This window comes from Parasteatoda tepidariorum, chromosome 7 (genome assembly GCF_982258835.1).
Source record: "Parasteatoda tepidariorum strain Cologne lab strain chromosome 7, Ptep-v5.0, whole genome shotgun sequence".
Taxonomy (NCBI): domain Eukaryota; kingdom Metazoa; phylum Arthropoda; class Arachnida; order Araneae; family Theridiidae; genus Parasteatoda; species Parasteatoda tepidariorum.
Genome location: NC_141761.1, coordinates 111,370,238 through 111,390,069, shown reverse-complemented (window position 1 = coordinate 111,390,069; position 19,832 = coordinate 111,370,238). Strand labels below are relative to the sequence as shown.

Sequence of the window (19,832 nt, the reverse complement as noted above, 5' to 3'; positions counted from 1 at the left end):
CCTAAATTATAGCTTACGAATAAAATAACTTGGAAACATGGCATTTTTCTTTAAAACGCGATAGTTTTTTCTTTAAAATTTATATAGTTTTAACACATTTTTCAACTTTATTTAAAAAAAAAAAACACTACAGTAAACGGCTCTTATTGTGAGCAAACAATTTAAAACATTTATAAAGCATTTTTATCAAATGTGATAATGCAATATTTTGGAGAAAAAAAAATGTGCTAGCACATATTGTTTTCAATAAATTAATAATTTTCTTGTTATTCATAGTTGAAAACTCTTATCAGTAAGCTTCAATTAAAATTTTCAAACGTGAGCTTATCAATTCAAATACAACTTATTTCAAAACATATTTAAAAAAAAGTTTTAAATTAATTCCTGTGTTTTCTACCCTTAAGCATGTTTTGTAATCAAATATGATGAAAATTTGGAAAACATCAGAAACACCCGGTTATTTTCATTTTTAATCTTTATTCCAATTCTGTAATTTTCGTTGAAAAGTTGGGTTAGTTATTTTTTTTTATCATTATTTTGAAATTTAAAAAAAAAGGAGCATATAAGAAAAGAATTGAAGTTGTTTTTAAATATTAAAATTACAAAGAATTGTTTACTTAAATCGAATCGAGGAGCAAAAATAATTTATATAAGTTTTCTTTTTCAAAAGCAAGTAAGAGAAACGGTACAATTTTTTTTAATTTCTACCAAGAATGTTTGGACATATTAGACGGGATTACAAGAAAAAACTTTTCTAAAAAAGACAACTGATTGAATAAAAAATAGTTCATGGGTTAAAAATTAATTGCGTATGTAAAAATAAATTTATTCTTATGGTGAGGATATTTTTTTGTTTTTTGTAAGCAAAGGAAGATGCAATTAGGTAATGTCTTATGTCGATATTTCGTTTAAAATTATTTACCGTTTAATTAATAATTTGTAAACAAAAATCTCATTAATCAGTTTAAATTACAAATGTGTTTTATAGTAATTTTTGTGGGATATTTTTTGTAATGCATATCAGAAAAACAATGCATTTAAAATAGATTTTTTTTTCAGACCATAAATTAGGAGACTTTTTATAACTTGTTTGAGGAATAAGATTGAAGGAAAAAATTACTACATAAAATGATATATTACATGTTCACATTATTATATTGAATTTAAATTTAAGAAAAAGCCATTTTCTTATCTTACTCATTTTACCCCAAACTTATAATAGAATTTATATTTTTTTCGAACGCATTTTCACATTTCGATGTAATATCTACTTCCTTATTCATTTAGAATTACCATCCACAGAAAGAAACGCGTTTTTGTGTTATGATTCTATTAATAATTTCCTACTTGTAAAGAAAAGTTATTTATTTGACATACACTCAAAACTCCGACTTATATTTCTCAATTATTTTATCCTACCGAAAACATACCAGTTCATGCATAAATAACTTTACTTTATATCTTTATAATATCTATTAGAGGAACCGGAAAGTGATGTCGTTTCGGCGCATTAAATATTCGTTAGTCTTAAAAACCAATTCATTTGTTTTCCGATCCATTTCAATTCATTTTCGTTCAGGCACTGAAATGTATTTGCTAACGAGGGTGAACACATTATTGATTATAAATAAAATCCTGATAACAAATATCAAATGCACCGAAACGACATTACTTTCCAGTCCCCCTAATACTTTATATCTTTATAAAATCCTATTTTCATCGACAATACGGGTCGGTTAAAATTAAGCTGATTTAAATGACGGTTAAATGAGAAAAAAATTAAATAAAAATCAATTTTATCAGATCAATTTTGTCAATCAAATTCTCAGTTATCTATCATTCACTCCCTTAAATCTCATGCACTTACACATTAATCCAATTTCCTTCATTCCTTCTCTTCCAATTACGAACAAACCTAACCATCGTAAAAATAATTCGAATCATTAATAAATTAATAATAAATGCCAAATGAAAAGTGTTAAAGAAGATATTAAGGCATTCTCACCATGTTAAAAGAAGTAAAAAACCGTCTAAACAAAGAAAGTTACGCATTTGCATAAAAAAATATGGGGAAAACACAAAATATGTGCAGACATCATTTGATGGTCACCATCATCCTACATTTTCCATTCTGAGTTCATGGTGCTTGATATGCCAACAAACTTCCATCATTCCATGATGGAAAATGCTACTTCAAGGAAATAATGGTTAACCATCAAGAGAAGTTTGATTCTCATGAACTAATAATCCATGATGATCCGTGATGGTCCATGATGGTTCCAACTATACATTTCTATGAAGGTTTAATGGAAATTCCTGTTGGTTCTCAGGAATTTGGACTATCATTAATCAATCCGAAGTCCAACAGTGGAATGATGGTTGTTCATGATCATTCTAACATTTGATTTCTAGAATACCGTGGAATTTCGTGACGGTCCACTATGGAACAACAATACATTTCCACGATGGTTTAATGGAAATTCTTGTTGGTTCAGCAGAGATATACCCTCAAAACCATTTTTTTTTTTTTTAATGTTGGCCCATCCTAAATCAGACTGAATTCCTACATTGGGGTGATGGTGGTACATGATCGTTCCAACATTTGATTTTTAAGAAACTATGATGGGAATTTCTGATGGTTCAACATGAACAAACAAATTGCTATTCTTATGTTGAACCATCATAAATCAGTCCGAATTCCTACATTGGGGTGATGATTATTACCATCAAGATTATGCTAGTTTATCAATGAAAAGCCTTCAAAAAGTTTGAGTTGGGGATATGGTTTCATTCTTCCCTGTTAACGGTTGTAAATTACTTATAGTGCTGAAATTTTCCAGAATCGCAAAAAATCGGACGGGAAATAAGAGATCAATCAAATGCCGTCCCCTCTACAGTTGTTACCTATGGAAATGGAAGGACTAGAAACTCTTAATTTAAAATGCCTCTATCTCAAGTATGAAAATTTGATATATCTTACTAATATACTTTAGTAATTCATGATATATAAATGATGATATATATTGTACAAAGATATTTTCTGGTCTACTAAGCAATATGAAATTAAGTTTAGTTAAAATTCCCTTACCCTAAAAAAAACTATTAAAAAAATATTGCTCCAAAAAATAGCTTATGCCACGCAATAGAAAATTAGTTGCGGCATAAAGAATATTATTTAATAGTGACTAGATAAGAAGTAATTTCTTTTAGATTACTATTTTGCAAGTTAAATTGTGCGAAGTTTTTCTTCTAACTTAGAGTTTCTGTTTCTAACCAGAAGTTTACTTGTCTTCTGGATTGGGTTTAAAATTACAAGGCTACGGAGTTGAACAATAGTTGTCGTAAACCCAAAAATTGGGTCGACTGTTCAGCGATGGTTACAAAATTATAAAATAATATCCAAATTTGAAAGAAATTTGTTTAATGTAGGAAGTCTCAAACAACACGTTTCCCAGACCGTTTTAATAGCCCATAGTGCAACACAAGTGCGATGTCAATGAAGTACACATCTACCTCAAACAACGCAAAACAAACATTCAATACAAATGAATAACTTTAAAAAACCGTCTAATTTACAAAAACTTACAACTTCAAGGCGAAAAGCTTGCTTTAATTGTTTGTCTAATGTGTTTTAAGAAGAAGAAAAAGTACATTTTTCAATTCCTTCTATTAGTTCACACTCTCCCTATAATATCTTGTTCAAATTTTCAATCCTTCATAAAATACATTTTATTCACCCACTCAAGTTCAAATACATTTTTTTAAACTTGTAGTGGGTGACACTTGATGTTAATACAGTTTTTTTTCAAAATTCATTAATTAGATTTAATTAATTAATTTTAGTTTCATGTGGGAGAAAAAATTTTAATTATTTAATAAAAAGTAACTAAAATGAAAATTTTCTTCGTTGACTTAAGTAGGAATTGACTTTAGAAATTCTTTTTTTAATATTACTTGTTTCTATTTATATTTAAAAAAATCGTATTTCTCAGATGATTATTCTTGCTTAAAGGTCTGAACCCGAATCAGAAAAAGAAAAACAGAACGACGGAAATAAGCACCTTTTTTGTGCAAGCTCTATGAATTTGACAGAAATCTGTACATTGCTTACATTCCATAAATTACACAAATCAAACATTCACAGAAATATCTGATTCTTATTTCTAACCATTAATATCTGTCTAACTTATAAATGTGAAATAAAACTACTCATTGTTTAAGATCTCCAAATATTAAAATGAGTGCATAATTCTAATTAAGTACTTCAATAATCCAAGTTATTTTACAGAAACTTATTATTCAATCGGAAACTACATTGTGTTTAAAAATTTAAACACGGTTAACACTCTAAGTGGCTGACAATGAAGCTCCTCTTATTGAAGTTTTAGTTCTGTTCGCGAGATGGAGAAAATGGTGCTTGAAGCAGTTGTAAATCCACATTATGCATTGAAATAAGAGTGAAATCCATCCGCTTTTAGAGTTCTTGGGGAAACAATTTCAAATTAGGAAGAGTGAAAACTTCTTGTAATTGTTTGCCTAATGCGCTTTAAGAAAATAGAATGTACCGCTTTAATGGAAAAATATGATAGTAGGCTAAACTTAGTAACGAAGAGAAATTGGTATTCTTAAGAGAATTACTCAGTCTGGAGAAACAAGGTTCAACTTTTACGCACAGGTAAAAGTAAAAATAAGGAATTTAATTTCACAGAATAGGGATTTATACAACACATGCACTCTCGGTGATTTTCAAAAAACGAAATTTTGAGTTTCGTTACGGAAAAAAAGCATTTCGTTGCATTTGAATTGTAAACAAAGGTTACGGGTTATGTGACTATTTTTTGATGCTAATAGAAATTAAATGTTTTTTTTAAAAAATAAAATTATTCAAGGAACATCCTAATTGTATGCTATATAGATTTAACACCTCTCTGTTTTCTCCTGCAATTAATAAGGTTTTAATATTTTCAGTCATAATTTTCTCATTAACGATTCGTTACAGTTCATAAATAATTATTTGCTTCACTTATTAGAAACTTAACTATCTTAAATTTTTTTTTCAAAATGATAACTCAAACAATTTCTTCCAGGGATACCACTTAGCATTAAAAAAAATTAATCTATGATGAAAGAATTCTGCCTGTTCTTGAAACTACTCGAATTATCATTTCCAGAAATAATGCATAGCAAGATAATTCTGCGTGGGAAAAAATTGCATATGAAGAATTCTAGGTAAAAAGAATTCTTTTAGAAGTATTCTATGTAAAAAGACTTCTATGTGGAGAATTCAGGGTGAAAAGAGTTCTAAGTAAAAATAATTCTATATGAAGAATTCTGCGTGAAAAGAATTCTATGTTAAGTATTCTAAACTGATTCGCTCTCACACGTGTCTGTTTCTGGAACCACTTCTCAAAAAATTCTATTTAAAAAATGTATGTGAAACAAATTCTACGTGAAAAAAAAGTTCTTTTCAAAAATATTCTATGTGAAAAATTTCGTATTTTTATTTCAAATATGCATAACATTATTATGTAATTATATACTTTTGGACTCATCAAACGAACTAAACATTTCGTAATATTTTTTTAATTGCGACAAATATTTTTTTAATATTTTTTAATAAAATCCTCTGTCGAACGCAATATTTTCTACAGAGAATCTTTCAAATGAATGAATCAATTTCGTTATCGAGAAATTTTACTATTTAGTCTAAATTTTTGAAAACTCAACCGGATCAGGTCATTCCCCCTACTCGGTTTTTATACAATTCAAATGCCGGACACCGTTTTCCCCAACAGCTCATTTGCCGGACAACTCATTTTGCCTACATGTAGATTTGCGTGGCAATTTATCTTCACCACATGTACATTCTCCCGACAATTCATTTTTTTCTCCCTTTTTTATTCAGTTTTTCCGTTAAATTATTTTTCTTAGTTATTTTAAACATTTTCATTGCCTTTTCGCTTTTTGATTATAGTGGATTATCTGTTTTGCAATAACATTACAATGAAATAATGGATAAATTATTTCTATTTTTATCTTTGCACATCAAGTAACCATTGCCAACAAATTTTGGATAACCTCTAATTAAATTTCAATATTAAAATGAACTGTTCAGTTTATTTTCATGCGTAATGGTTCATGCTTAACTCTTAATAGGCGTTAATAAAAACCATACTATATGTATTAGTTGTTACAGTGGCAATGTGGCTGTAGTAGAGTACTAAAGAGCGTATATAGACTGGTTAATTAGTACTTTTCAAAAATTAATTATTAATCCGATTAATTATATATATATTAGTCAGCAAGAGTTTTCGTTTTTTTTGTCGGGAGAATGCACTATCGAACAGATGAGTTGTAGGGCAAGCGAACCTGTTTAGAAAACCTACTTGGCAGGAAAAAATAAGCTATCTGGCAACCTAACTGTTGGTAAGAGAAGATGCCTATCAAACGTACTTGTAGGGCAAATGAGTAACCAGACAAACATATATGTCGGGAAAAGATGTCTTGCAAAAGTACCTGTCAGGCAAACGGAGTCTGGTTATCGACTTGCAACCGAGTGTTGGTAAAATGCATCAAACATACCAACTTTCAGCGTACATTTTTTATCATAAATGTTTGTTTTCATTTCAAATACAGATATTTTTATTCTTTCAGAATAAAATAAGAAACGAAATTTGAATCTACTTACTCTCTTGAATGTTTGGTCTTCTTTTGTAAGGAAGATCTGAAAGAAGAAAAAAAAATTCCATTTTTAAATTCAATTCAACAATTATGGGCACTCATTGTTGTTTTTTAGAATCAAAACTTCAAACTCATTTCAGCGGAAAAAAGCTCGATAACAGTACAGCACATATTTTGATCCAATTATTATTTATATATACGTTTAATAAAATTACACTTATCTTTAAACTCTTTCCTACAAAGAATCAATTGATGTGGAAAAAAAGATCGCTCTTCTGCGAGCTTTTTATACTTTTTCAATTCTACTGCGAGAATCGGAACCGTATTTCATTTATTGTTTTCATAAGTAATTCATACAACCATCTTTTAAAATTGAATCTAAGCTATAGATATTTTTTTTGCTATTATTTCTTTAAAAATATGTTTTTTTTGAACTTCTATCGTTTCTTAAACTGATGTTTCAGTATTTTCACCATGGAAACATAATTGCAGCCTTTTTGTTGCCCCGTTAGCCTCGTGGGTTAAAGTTTTTGAGATTTGGTCTCGTACGTTCATTTTGATTTTAAGATAAATTGCGGAAGAAGATATTTTGATTATTTGCGAAAGATTTACGTTACTTTAGTTCCAATTTATTATATCGAATAGAATGGTTTTTAGTAAATGTAACTTGCACAATGGGGAAGCAACTAAGTAAATTTAGGTAAATTTGAAAATATGTAATGCAAATGCTAGAATCCATAAAGAATCATGAAATAGAAATATATGAGGCGTGCTGTAAGTTTCGTAATGGCACAAAAAAAAAAAACATTATAACCATATATCTCTGTGGGAATAAGAAGAATAAATTATAAATTCTAAAATTTATAGGATGTATGGAGTAGATGCATAGAGATAGATGTGTGGAGTATATTCTAAAATGTTTGGAATTCTATAAGTTCTGCAATATTTACAAAAAGGCCATTATAAAACTAGAGTTGAACTTATATACAAATGCATTACAAATTATACCATGGACAATGTCAAACATACTATTAGTTATAAAACGTTAAAGAAAGAAACTCTCTGAATAGCTTTTGATCTATTTGGTAGATTCTCATGTTCTAAGTCATCATGGTTCAAAGGGCTAAGTTACAACCGGTTGTTCCGGTTCAGGTGGTACCAGTTGAGACGAGAGAGGGGCGGCTTACTATTTGTATTTGAGGTGGTGGTTTCATATTCGGCGATACAAACTGGTTTAGCTTCAGAATCAATTTCAAAATATATCTTTCTGATTTATTTATTTTTAATTATTTAAGACTGTTTTTGCTTTTGAAGGCTTTACAGGTCAATATAACTAATGCAGGGATGATTGTGAGCCCAACTCAAAAATCCTGAAAATTTCTTGAGTAAAATTATTAATGACGCATTTCAAAAAGTTAATGTCGTTATAAATTTAAATCATTGATATTTTGGTAACATAAAATTCTAAATAAATTATATGCTGCATAATTTAAATGACTAATTAGGTAAAAGTTTACTTTTTTCTCTAATTACATTTATTATTCTATCAGAAAAAATATTTACAAATGAAAGAGATGCAAATTATAAATTCTAGTTCTAATATTTTTAAATAAAATATACAAGAATTTTTATTTATATATGTGATCGATGATTTCTTGAAACTTCTGGACCTCGGATTTCTGGAAACCGGTTTCCGGAGCACAATCATCTCTGCTAATGTCTATAATTTAACACAATTACCGAAAAACAATGTCATGATTAACAATATGAAATTTAAAGACTATACTATAGTAAATATGCTAAATAAAACAGGTAAAACACTAGGTCGGATTAATAAGCTGGCAGAGATGTGTGGGTCAATGCCCGGAATACCCTACACTGTTCTTTGTTTGAAGGTAAATGACCATTTTCGGATGTACATTTGTCTGGTATTGTTTAAATTGGTGTAATTTTTTAGGTTTAGTACCAGTACCCTGTATTGAGTACATTGCCGTTTCTTACAGCTAATGGTTTTATTGGTTAATAGTATGGATCAGTTTAGTATGGATATGTTTTTCTTATGGCCACTGATGATGGATGCATGGTTAATTAACACTGCCCCGTTATTTCTCCGTTACTCTTTTTTACAAGGTTAAGTGCCAATGCACGATATTCCCTACACTAATGCTCTCCTTTCCCTAATCAGGTGTTGTTATAAGAAAAGTCATCGGATATTAATAATAGCCACATAAGTCTATTATAATAATAAGTCCAGTCAATAAGTCTATGTTTGTTTTTCATAACAGAATTGATTTATTGAAAAAATAAATCTTTCTTTTTCTTTGATAGTATACTCAGTAAAATTTACAAGAAACAATAATATGCACTAACTATGGCATGTTAGTGCACATTATTGACTCATTATGGCACTAACTATGGCATTAACAATTATGTGCCAATTATGGCAATCTCCAGACTCACCTTCTAAACAGGAAAAAAGCACCACCTTAAATGGAACAATTTTCCATCAACGCTTCAAATTCCACAAACGTTCGCCTTAATAAGAACTACTTTATATTCAAAAATCTTTTTCAAACATAAAAATATTAAGCTTATACATTTTGAATGCCTAAAACCAAGGTAAAGGTTTAATTTTATATTACACTGGCGGAACTCCAGCTCTTCGTGCGGGGAGAATAAATAAATAAAATAACACAAAATGGCACTTAAATCACGCACAAGACTGAAAGTCATACCAACATAATTAATAAAGTTTAAATAATTTTATTTATTTATTTATTTTTATTTGTTTGCATTCCTTGTGGCTTTACGCTATTATGTTAAACAAAACACGATTTTAGTAGTTCATTTCATCAAATTAAAGATTAATAGCTAATATTTGGTACGATGCTGTGGTTTAAGGTCAACGCATTATTATAACTATTATCAACTATTATAAAATACTAGGAGGCTCCTCCCCCAGCTCGCTAACGCTCGCCGACCCCCGGGAATTGCTACGCAATCCTATGTGGTTCACGCCGTGAACCATGGCTCGCTGCGCTCGCTCGCCAATGAACACAATGTTTTAGCACAAAGACATATTATTTTATCATCAAAGACATAGTATTGTACTTATGTAGAAGAATTCTATCAATGTTCTTATTGGCTTTTAAAAAAGTATATTAGCTATTTAGATTGTACATGGTGAAAAAATCAAAACATTAGCTAAATGAGAAACATATTAGCAAAATAAATTATCAAATATTGCAGTTACTCACCTAAATTCAACTAAATGTGTATAATAAATTAGTTAATGCTAGAAATTCTGAAAGTTTTAGAAAAAAATTTTATTATTTAAAAATATAAACTTTATACCCTAACTTTTCCTTGTGAGATAATAACCCTCCAAAAGTCTTTCATTTTCAAGAACACAAAAATTTGTTTCATCGCCAAATGAAATATTTTTTGGTGATCAGCATTATTGAAATCAATTTCTATATTAATTAACATTTGTGATAAAGTATATAACATTTTAGAACAAAATAAGGATGTTTTACTTACAATAAATTAAAATGCATGGCTGTTAGCATTACCCGAGAAAATGTTGAGCCAGTTTAAATTAAATATTATCATGTTTTTAGGGCATGAATCTGAATTAAACAACCTGATAATGCTCACTCTGGTTATTGTTTCCGTTTTTAAAAGCGCTATATGTTGAGCCACCTCATCTAGTTTTGCCATGTGACATTTTTAACAGCAATCATTGGTCGATTTTCTAACGTTGCCATTCGGGGAGTTGTAATGAGGCTTTTTTTTGGTGCCGTGTAAGAGAAATATATATATAGATATTATAATCATTACATTCTCAACTTTACTGGTGTAGGAAATTAAGTTAATTTGCCGACTGGGTCGATTATCTGTAGAACTACTAAACCAATTTTAATGAAATTTAATCTGTGCATACATTGATACAACACAAAACAAATAACCATTCAACAATTGTAGTACACGAGCATGATCGTGCGTAACACTCTTTGGAGTAGGAAGGTATGAAATTGCTAGAGGATAATTCAGGCCAATTACTACAGGAAATGATAAACTGCGCCTTATTTCAAGTATGAAAACACGCTGCAAGGCATGTATATCTGTAAGAGGGGACCCTACCCCCAATTAACCCAATTTTTTGTTTATTCTGCACCGGCTATTTCATACCTTCCGGTTCCAACGAGTGTCCAGTAGTTCTAGAGATAATCGACAAAATCTGCAAATTCTTTTAATTTCTTATACCAGTGTATTATAAAACTACACAGTTTTCAAGCAGTTTTAAAAGATACCAAACGTAATAAGTTATAACCTAAATTAGTGTATTTTCTACCTATTAAAATTGAACTAATTACTATAATTCTAGAATTACCAAATTTAGGCGCCAATACACCACATTTGGCGATTTAAATTTCTTCGAAACGAACTACTACCATTTAACTATTACTTATCTTAGTAATTTCAGTTCTTAGCTTACAAGGGAAACTAGGGAAGTGTGACTCGCCAATTTTGAAATAAACCAGTGGGATGTATGCCTTATGAGGAATAATTTTAGGGGGCAACATTCGTTTCGGCCCATAGAGAGATAAAAAATAATTCAATATATAGAAAAATCGGTATTTTATTACTTCAATGCTTACTCCAATTAATTTTGTGGTACTTTCATGTTCAATATAATGCATATTTATTGTCAAAATTGATTTCGAAAATTTTATATATTTGCAGTTTTTCAGAAAAACCTGTTAGGTTAATTTAAAAAAAAATTGACATTAAATTTTTAAAATTTTTTTTTCAAGAAACTTTCCAAATTAATTGGAGTATGTAATTGCAAATCAATAATTTAATAAATAATTAATGAATTAATAATTAATTAATAATTAATTAATAATTAATTACTTTCTGATTAATTTATTAATTAGCAAATTAATTAATTATCCAATTAATTACAAAATAATTGGATTATGAGACAATTGCAATAACTAATAGTCTGCATTGAAGTAATAAAATACCGATTTTTCTATATATTGAATTATTTTTTATCTCTCATAGGACCTTCTATGGGCCGAAACGAATGTTGCCCCCTAAAATTATTCCTCATAAGGCATACATCCCACTAGTTTATTTCAAAATTGGCGAGTCACACTTCCCTAGTTTCCCTTGTTAGCTTTTAATTCATTTAGTACTTACTACTAAGCATAACATCAGCGGCATTTTTATGAACCAATTTTTTTTTACGTTTCTCCTAAATGAATTAGTACCATCTCCATTAACTTTGCTTTTCAGTACATAACTTCTTCTCTTTTTCTATTTCAATTACCGGCAATTTTTTAATGATTTAGTTTTATAGAAACACGTTTTAAAAGCATAAAGTCTCTTACCAAATTATTAGAAGCACAATAAGATTCTGAAGTAAAATTTTAATTATAAGATGATACTATACAGCTTTATTGTTTTTATGTGACTGAAACCGGTTTTGTTTACGTCTTTTTTACGTCTACAAAACCTTTGTACTTGCTTACGTCTGTGTATCAATTGGTTAAATTAGACGATATATAATATAAATTTGACGATTTGATGAATTAGACGATATATTATATAAATATAGAATATTTATTACATGAGGTATTATACTAGTGTATTATAATAATTAGACTCAATTATTAGACGCACTATAGTGCTTTAATAATTACATGTTTTGAAACGAGTTTATATGCAATACTTTTATATTTATACATACATGTAATGGGTTCTTATTCAAGAGATTTTTAATGTATCCTATTTGTATTTATTTTTAACGTATTGCGTTACAATGTTAAACAATTGATAAATGTACATAAAACAAGTGTAAATCAATTTCAGCAGCGTAAAAACAATAAGGTTGTATAGTATCATCTGATAACTAAGATTTTACATAGAATCTTATACTCCGTCTAATAATTTGTCCAGGGACTGTAATTACAGAAAAATAGACACGTGGTTACGTATTACTTAAGAAATATTAATTTGGTGATGAAGTTCGCATAAACTACCAAGTTCTTATTGATCAATAGGTATATCAGACAAAACGAATAAAAAAATAATAAAATATTTAATAACGTTTGCAAAACCTTATTTTTACTAATAACAGCTATAAGCAAGTACTACTGTTGCAGCTTTAAAACAATTTTTTAAAAAAAAACAGAATCGTCCGCAGTTTAATTTATATTAAAGGCGCTAGTTCCATACCAATTAGAAATTCTATTTTTCAAAAGTCTTTACTGAACTATCTAATAAAAAGTTTAAAGGATTTTTAAAATCGTGGACAAAAATTGTTCCTTTCACCACTTGTTCAAATTTCAAGACGGTAGCACAAACGGTTCTGTCATTATATGAGAGACAGACATATGCAAACGATTACAGTATAAATTCTAAATCTTCTAAATAAATAAAGTTCTTAATAAAATTTAAAATCTTTTAAACAAATAAATTCGTTTAATTCTAAATCTTCTAAATTTACAGTGAAATTCTAAATAAAATTTAAAATCTTCTAAATAAATAAATTCGTTTAATTCTAAGTCTTCTAAATTTACAGCAAAATTCTAAACTTTTCAAAAATTTTCTAAAAATTATAAATAGTTAGTTATAAACATAACATAAATTTACAGAATATAATATGGCAAACAAAAAATCATCCATTTCGAATAAAATAAATGTTTGAAGATCTAAAAACTATAAATATATTCAGTAAATCAACAGAGTTCTTTTTTTGTTTTTGTTTCAAACTGATGCTATTATGGATATTTTTGAGAATTTCATTTATTCTTCACAATATGAAGACGGAGCATATTAATTTTTAATCCTTCATACAAACGGAGATTTATTAAAGCTCAGATAAAAAAAATTTTTTATTTTTTTCATTTTTTCAGCAGCATTAAACCACACGCAAAAAAAAAACAGATAGTATTTCAACTTTTAATTTGAATTACATAACAGTGTAAGAGCTAGACTATTCACGCACCGATAAGCAAATAGAAAAATATATACGAATATATTATTTCTATAATTCGACAGAATGAAATGAAGCATGAACAAAAATAAAGAAAAAGTTTCTTTGGGACCAATTTATAATAACGATATTAAATTGGGAATTTCATTCTTTTCATTTTAATTTTTTACTTAATGCATTCTCGAGGAAGCAATTACACTTTCATTAAAATTTTCTTTTCTATTGATGAATTGAATTTTTAACTTTGTTTCATTGTAATACTTGGCTTGAATTGCAGTCTTGTTCAGTTCTTTTAATTTACAAAGTATATTTAATGTTTGAAAAATCATTAAATTATTTATCGATATAGTTCTATTTTATACTGATTTTTTTTATATTGCATTAAACGTTGCAGTGTACTTAATTAAAACTTTATTTTTAAAAGAAATCTTGAATGTTAGTTTCTTTGCTTCTTTTCGAAATACAGGTAAAGAGACGAAATAATATCAATAATTATTTGGTAAAGAAAATATTTATGTAGATTTAAGGGATAAATGAAGTTCTATAATTATATAATAATATTAAGAAAAGCATCTGCATTAATAAAAAGTAATATAGTTTTAACATTTTTAACTAATACAATATAAATTTACAATATTGATAAATATTATATTTAACAAAAGTCAGAAATCAATTACTCGGTAATTATACATAGTCCACCTACACATTTGAATTGAATGGTAGCTGTTTACATGCACCTTTTCACAACTGAGTAAAATAATTCTTTTCCCTTAAATTAGCTATTAAAATATTCGAACTGCGGAATTGCTTCTAGATTTCATTTCCTGAAATTAGCTACTGAAAAATTCAAACTGCGGAATTGCTTCTAGATTTCATTTCCTGAAATTAGCTATTGAAATATTCGAACTGTGGGATTGTTTCTAGATTTCATTTCCTGAAATTAGTTACTGAAATGTTCAAACTGAGGAATTGCTTCTAGATTTCATTTCCTGAAATTAGCTACTGAAATATTCGAACTGTGGGATTGTTTCTAGATTTCATTTCCTGAAATTAGTTACTGAAATATTCGAACTGCGAAATCGCTTCTAGATTTCAAGGCTCTCTGATAGTCTTATTAAAAACACATCAATATAATTTTACTAAGCACTTTTTGATAAATATTTTTTTTTATAACCGTCGTTGAACAGCCGACCAAATTTTTGGATTTACGACTACTAATGTTCAACGCCGTAGCCTTGTAGTTTTGAACTCAATCCAGAAAAATTCGTTCTGGCTGGGATTCGAACCCAGATCGCCTCATTGGAAGGTGAACGCCCTGAGCCATCGCGGTTCTTTTGATTACCATTAGATCAATCACTAACTATGAAGAAGACTAAATAAATAACTATATAATATAAAATGGAATTGCAAATAAATATTTACTTTAAAGAAGCATGATTAAAATAACTAGTATAACATCCAGTATAACTAGTATAGCATCCAAAGGTTAATCTTCTCTCTTACTAGTTCATTATATTTCAATACTAGCCGCTAAAGGCGGCCAGCTGTCCGCCACGCTAACGGTTTTCACAAATAAAGCTTTTTAAAACATAGCAGGAAATCTGAAAATTAGTGGACAATTAAAGTGTTCCTGTCCTGCAATTTCATATCCAGTTCTGTTGCAGATGTGTTATAGCTCTTGAGGATGTTTGAAGATGTAACTTTGGTATGGTAACATAAGGCCTATGGTAACCTAAGGCCTATGGTAATCTAACCTATAATATAAATATCAGGTGGAGACTTGATTTTTTTAAATTTTTTTTTAAAAAGGCCTCAGAAATTGTAAAAGCATAATACAAAAGTTGCTTTCGAAATCATCATTAGGTGAAAACCTCTTCTAATCTTTGACGTTTCTCTGATACTTCTTGGGCTCTAGAATTGCTTGTCGAAATTCGGTCATGTTCCATCCTTCTTCGACGTTCCACAGATGTTTCTTGGGCCCTTCTTCTTCTTTGAGAATCTCTTAATATCCTTTTCTTTGACAAAATACAAAGTTTTTTGGAAGGCGATTCTGCCATGTCATGTCAGTAATCGGGTTTTTAAGAAGTCAACGAATACTTTAGAACATACTATGAAAGCAAATCATGAAACTTCAGTATTAAAATCTAAGTGCTTACCTGCAAACTGAAACTTTCTGAAATAACTAATTACATTTAATAAAAACTGTTAAAATAAAGAATAGAAAAACCAAAGAGATCCAAGGTAAGTGTGATCGTTCCTTCAAAAACAATTAAATTCCTATTTTATATATTATATGGCTACAACGCTCAAGAAAAAAAACTAAAATGCTAAATACATGAAAAGAACACAAAAACGGGGGAAAATATACTTGAGGGTGCCCCTTGGCGAAATCGGCGACTTATGTTTGGCGTCTTACTTGGTTGCCAGAACTCCGTGGTAACAGGAATAGCGGCCAAAACATAGTGATATTTCAATGAAACAATTGAAAATTCAAGCAAAGCTTTTTAAAATTGCAGTGAACAGAATAGAATCAAAATTAATAAACCCACTATAATGCATTTTGAATCGAAACAAAAATTAATGGAGTAAGCACAGAAAGAAAAAGAGAAAAATAACTCACTTCTTCATTAAGCTTGAATATCTTCAGATTTTGGTGCACAGAATTCTCTAATTGCAGTTAGGTACTGTCTAAACTACGATCCCTTTCTAATAGATCTTTTTATGTTGGGAGCATTTGAACCTTTCACACGACCCATTCAAATCCATCTGATCAATCTTTACGTTCAACCAGAGACATCTTTCCCACAAACAGGACATTTATATCTATTACTAATTAAACCTTCATTCATACACCAGTCAATCACTACTTTTTTTCCTTTGTTATTCAAATCGTACAGAAACTTAAGATTTGTCTTATTGACAGTATTCATTTTTAGTACCAGAAGCAAAAGTAACCTTACCAGCCAGTATCCAAAGTAGAACTAACGGATCTCTGAAATTACATTTAAAAACAACGCTAAATTCTTAACCAATCAGAATCACGATTAAAATCTAAACCAATCAGAATAACGATTGGTTTTCAACATCGCCCAGCTTGGCGATCAACCTCGATCACAACTTGGCGGGGGCACCCTCAAATATAGTCTACCCCAAAAACGAATTAATTTTTTATGATATCAATTTCTATTTCTATATAATTTTTTATGGTATCAATTTCTATTTCTACATTGCTACAAAAATTATCGTCTTCGCTTAAGAAAAAAAAATAGAGCGTGGAAAGAAGAAGAAAAACTTATAATAACAATTATGAACATCGACAAATAAATCAAAGCAAAGCGTTCTATTTACGTATGGAATGTGTTGCCACATTTTTAATACAAAAGTTAAACTTTTCTCCACTTTGATAAATGTAAACAAATGCGAACCTTACAATTAAATTATTAATTCCTTCGTATATTATTGGTTTAAGTTGTCGAAATTTAATATTTCAATTGTAAGGCTCGCATTAGCATACATTTATAAGAGATATGCATTTTTTAATAGTTTTTTTAATATGGCTCTTATTTGAAGACGAAAAAGCATAGATTTTCTTACAAAATGACTGATAACTAAAAAACTAATCCAAATTTTTGAAAAAGAAAAAAAATACTTCTTCATTATGTCAAAACACAATTTTGTGTCAAGTTTCGTGCCTGGGCGAGGCTTCTGGGGCGATATATTGTGATTACAGACAGACACACAGCCGCTTTTATTATTATGTATAAAGTGTTCCTGTCCTGCAATTTTGTCTTCATATCCAGTTCTGCTGCAGATGTGTTATAGCTCTTGAGGATGTTTGAAATTATATAGCTACAACGCTTAAGAAATAAAAAACTAAAATGCTAAATACATGAAAAGAACACGAAAACGAATAAATTTTTTATGGTATCAATTTCTATTTCTATATAATTTTTTATGGTATCAAATTCTATTTCTATATCTGTTACGTCAAGCACTCAGGTATTATAATTTGATCTAGTTGTGCTTGTATAATTTTGATCTAGTTGCGCTTTCTACGTCATTTTGTTAACATCGTTTGGTTTGTTATTTAACATCGTTTGGTTTGTTATTTCTAAGTTAACTTTCAAAAAATTGGCTGGCATCAGCATTTTTATTCTTTAAGTTGCTTATTTTTTCTTTTGGAATTCGTTCCTTTTTAGCAAAATGTTTTTCAACCTAATCGAATTCTTTGCCGACTGTTCTCTGTATATATAAAGAAAATAAAGTAAATATTTTTAAAGTGTTGTGAAAAGAATTTTTAGTTGTACAAAGTACTACAATATCGCTACAAAAATTATCGTCTTCGCTTAAGAAAAAAAAAATAGAGAGTGGAAAGAAGAAGAAAAACTTATTATAACAATTATGAACAGCGACAAATATATCAAAGCGAAGCGTTCTATTTACGTATCGAATATGTTGCCACATTTTTAATACAAAAGTTAAACTTTTCTCCACTTTAATAAATGTAAACTAATGCGAACTTTACAATTAAATTATTAATTCCTTCGTATATCATTGGTTTAAGTTGTCGAAAATTAATATTTCAATTGTAAGGTTCGCATTAGCATGCATTTATAAGAGTGGGGAAAAGTATATGCATTTTTTAATAGTTTTTTGAATATGGCTCTTTGAAGACGAAAAAGCAGACGAAAAGCATAGACTTACAAAATGACTGATAACTAAATAACTAATCAAAATTTTTGAAAAAGAAAAAAAATACTTCTTCATTATGTCAAAACACAATTATGTGCCGAGTTTCGTGCCTTGGCGAGGCTTCTGGGGCGATATATTGTGATTACAGACAGACAGACACACACACAGCCGCTTTTATTATTATGTATAGATGTATAGATTATGTATAGATGTATAGATTTATCGATAGGTTTTTATAGATTTTTATCCAGTCGAAAGCAACAACAGAAATTGCTCTCGGAAAATGCGATCGACTGTAACTTTGAATAAATAAATTAATAAATGATAAAAATATATTATTTATTATACATTACACAGCCCCTGGCCATATCATTAGACGCACTATAAGATTCTATGCAAAATCTTATTACACAGCTTTATTGTTTTTATGTGACTGAAACCGGTTTGCACTTGTTTACGTTCGTGTATCAATTAGTGAAATTAAACGATAAATAATATAAAATTAAAACGATATATAATAATATAAAATTAAAACGATATATAATAATTGAATAAATTCGACGATATATCATATAAATATAGAATATTTATGATATCAGATATTGCATTAGTATATTATAATAATAAGACCAAATTATTAGACGCACTGTAGTTTTTTAATAATTGCATGTATTGCACGAGTTTATATGCAATACTTTGATATTTAAATATACATCCAATGGATTTTTATACAGGAGATTTTCATATACTTCCTATTTGTATTTATTTTTAACGTATTGCATTACAACGTTAACCAATTGATACACGAATATAAACAAGTGCAATCAGGTTTCATTCGCGTAAAAACAATAATAATGTATAGTATCACCTGATAATTAAGGTTGTGCATTGAAACTTATAGTGCGTCTACTAATTTGGTCAATGACTGTATATTTATGTATATATTTATATATTATAATATGTTGATTATATCACTCATGAGCTTCATTTTGTGGCACTACTGAAAAAACACGCGTTTTGGACTAAGAACAGGTGTAAATATAAAAATACACATTCTTTTCAACATGAATACTGGCACAACTCATAATTCAACTTGAAGGTAATCTTCGTTTAAGCAAACGAAAGCATTTCCTTAGCAATGAAAACTGTAAATCCACTTATCTCAAAACATGATTTTTTGAGTTGTGCAGCTATTGTAGCCCATGAGCGATATATTATATATTTATATACTTATTTAAACTTGTACATTTATTGTATATTATTATAAACACTAATCACTGTATTTAAATTTGTGTAATTTTACTTTATTTCATGGAATAAAATGATTCGATTCATTTCTACGTATAAAATGATTGCATTCGATTCTCATATATTACTTGAATTTATTGAAAAAAATAAAATAATATTTCAGAAAACATTTTTGTTTACTTTTTATTTTTGAGAACTTTAAATG

The 19,832-nt window shown here is 28.8% G+C and overlaps 1 protein-coding gene across 1 annotated transcript in view; it reads right to left on the bottom strand.

Moving 5' to 3' along the window:
* Positions 1–19,832, bottom strand: part of LOC122271476 (agrin) — a 405,090-nt gene that overhangs the window by 196,573 nt on the left and 188,685 nt on the right. Inside the window, exon 2 of the mRNA XM_087168482.1 lies at positions 6,689–6,724. Coding sequence (XP_087024608.1) covers positions 6,689–6,724 — 36 coding nt within the window. The remainder of the gene's footprint in view (positions 1–6,688; positions 6,725–19,832) is intronic.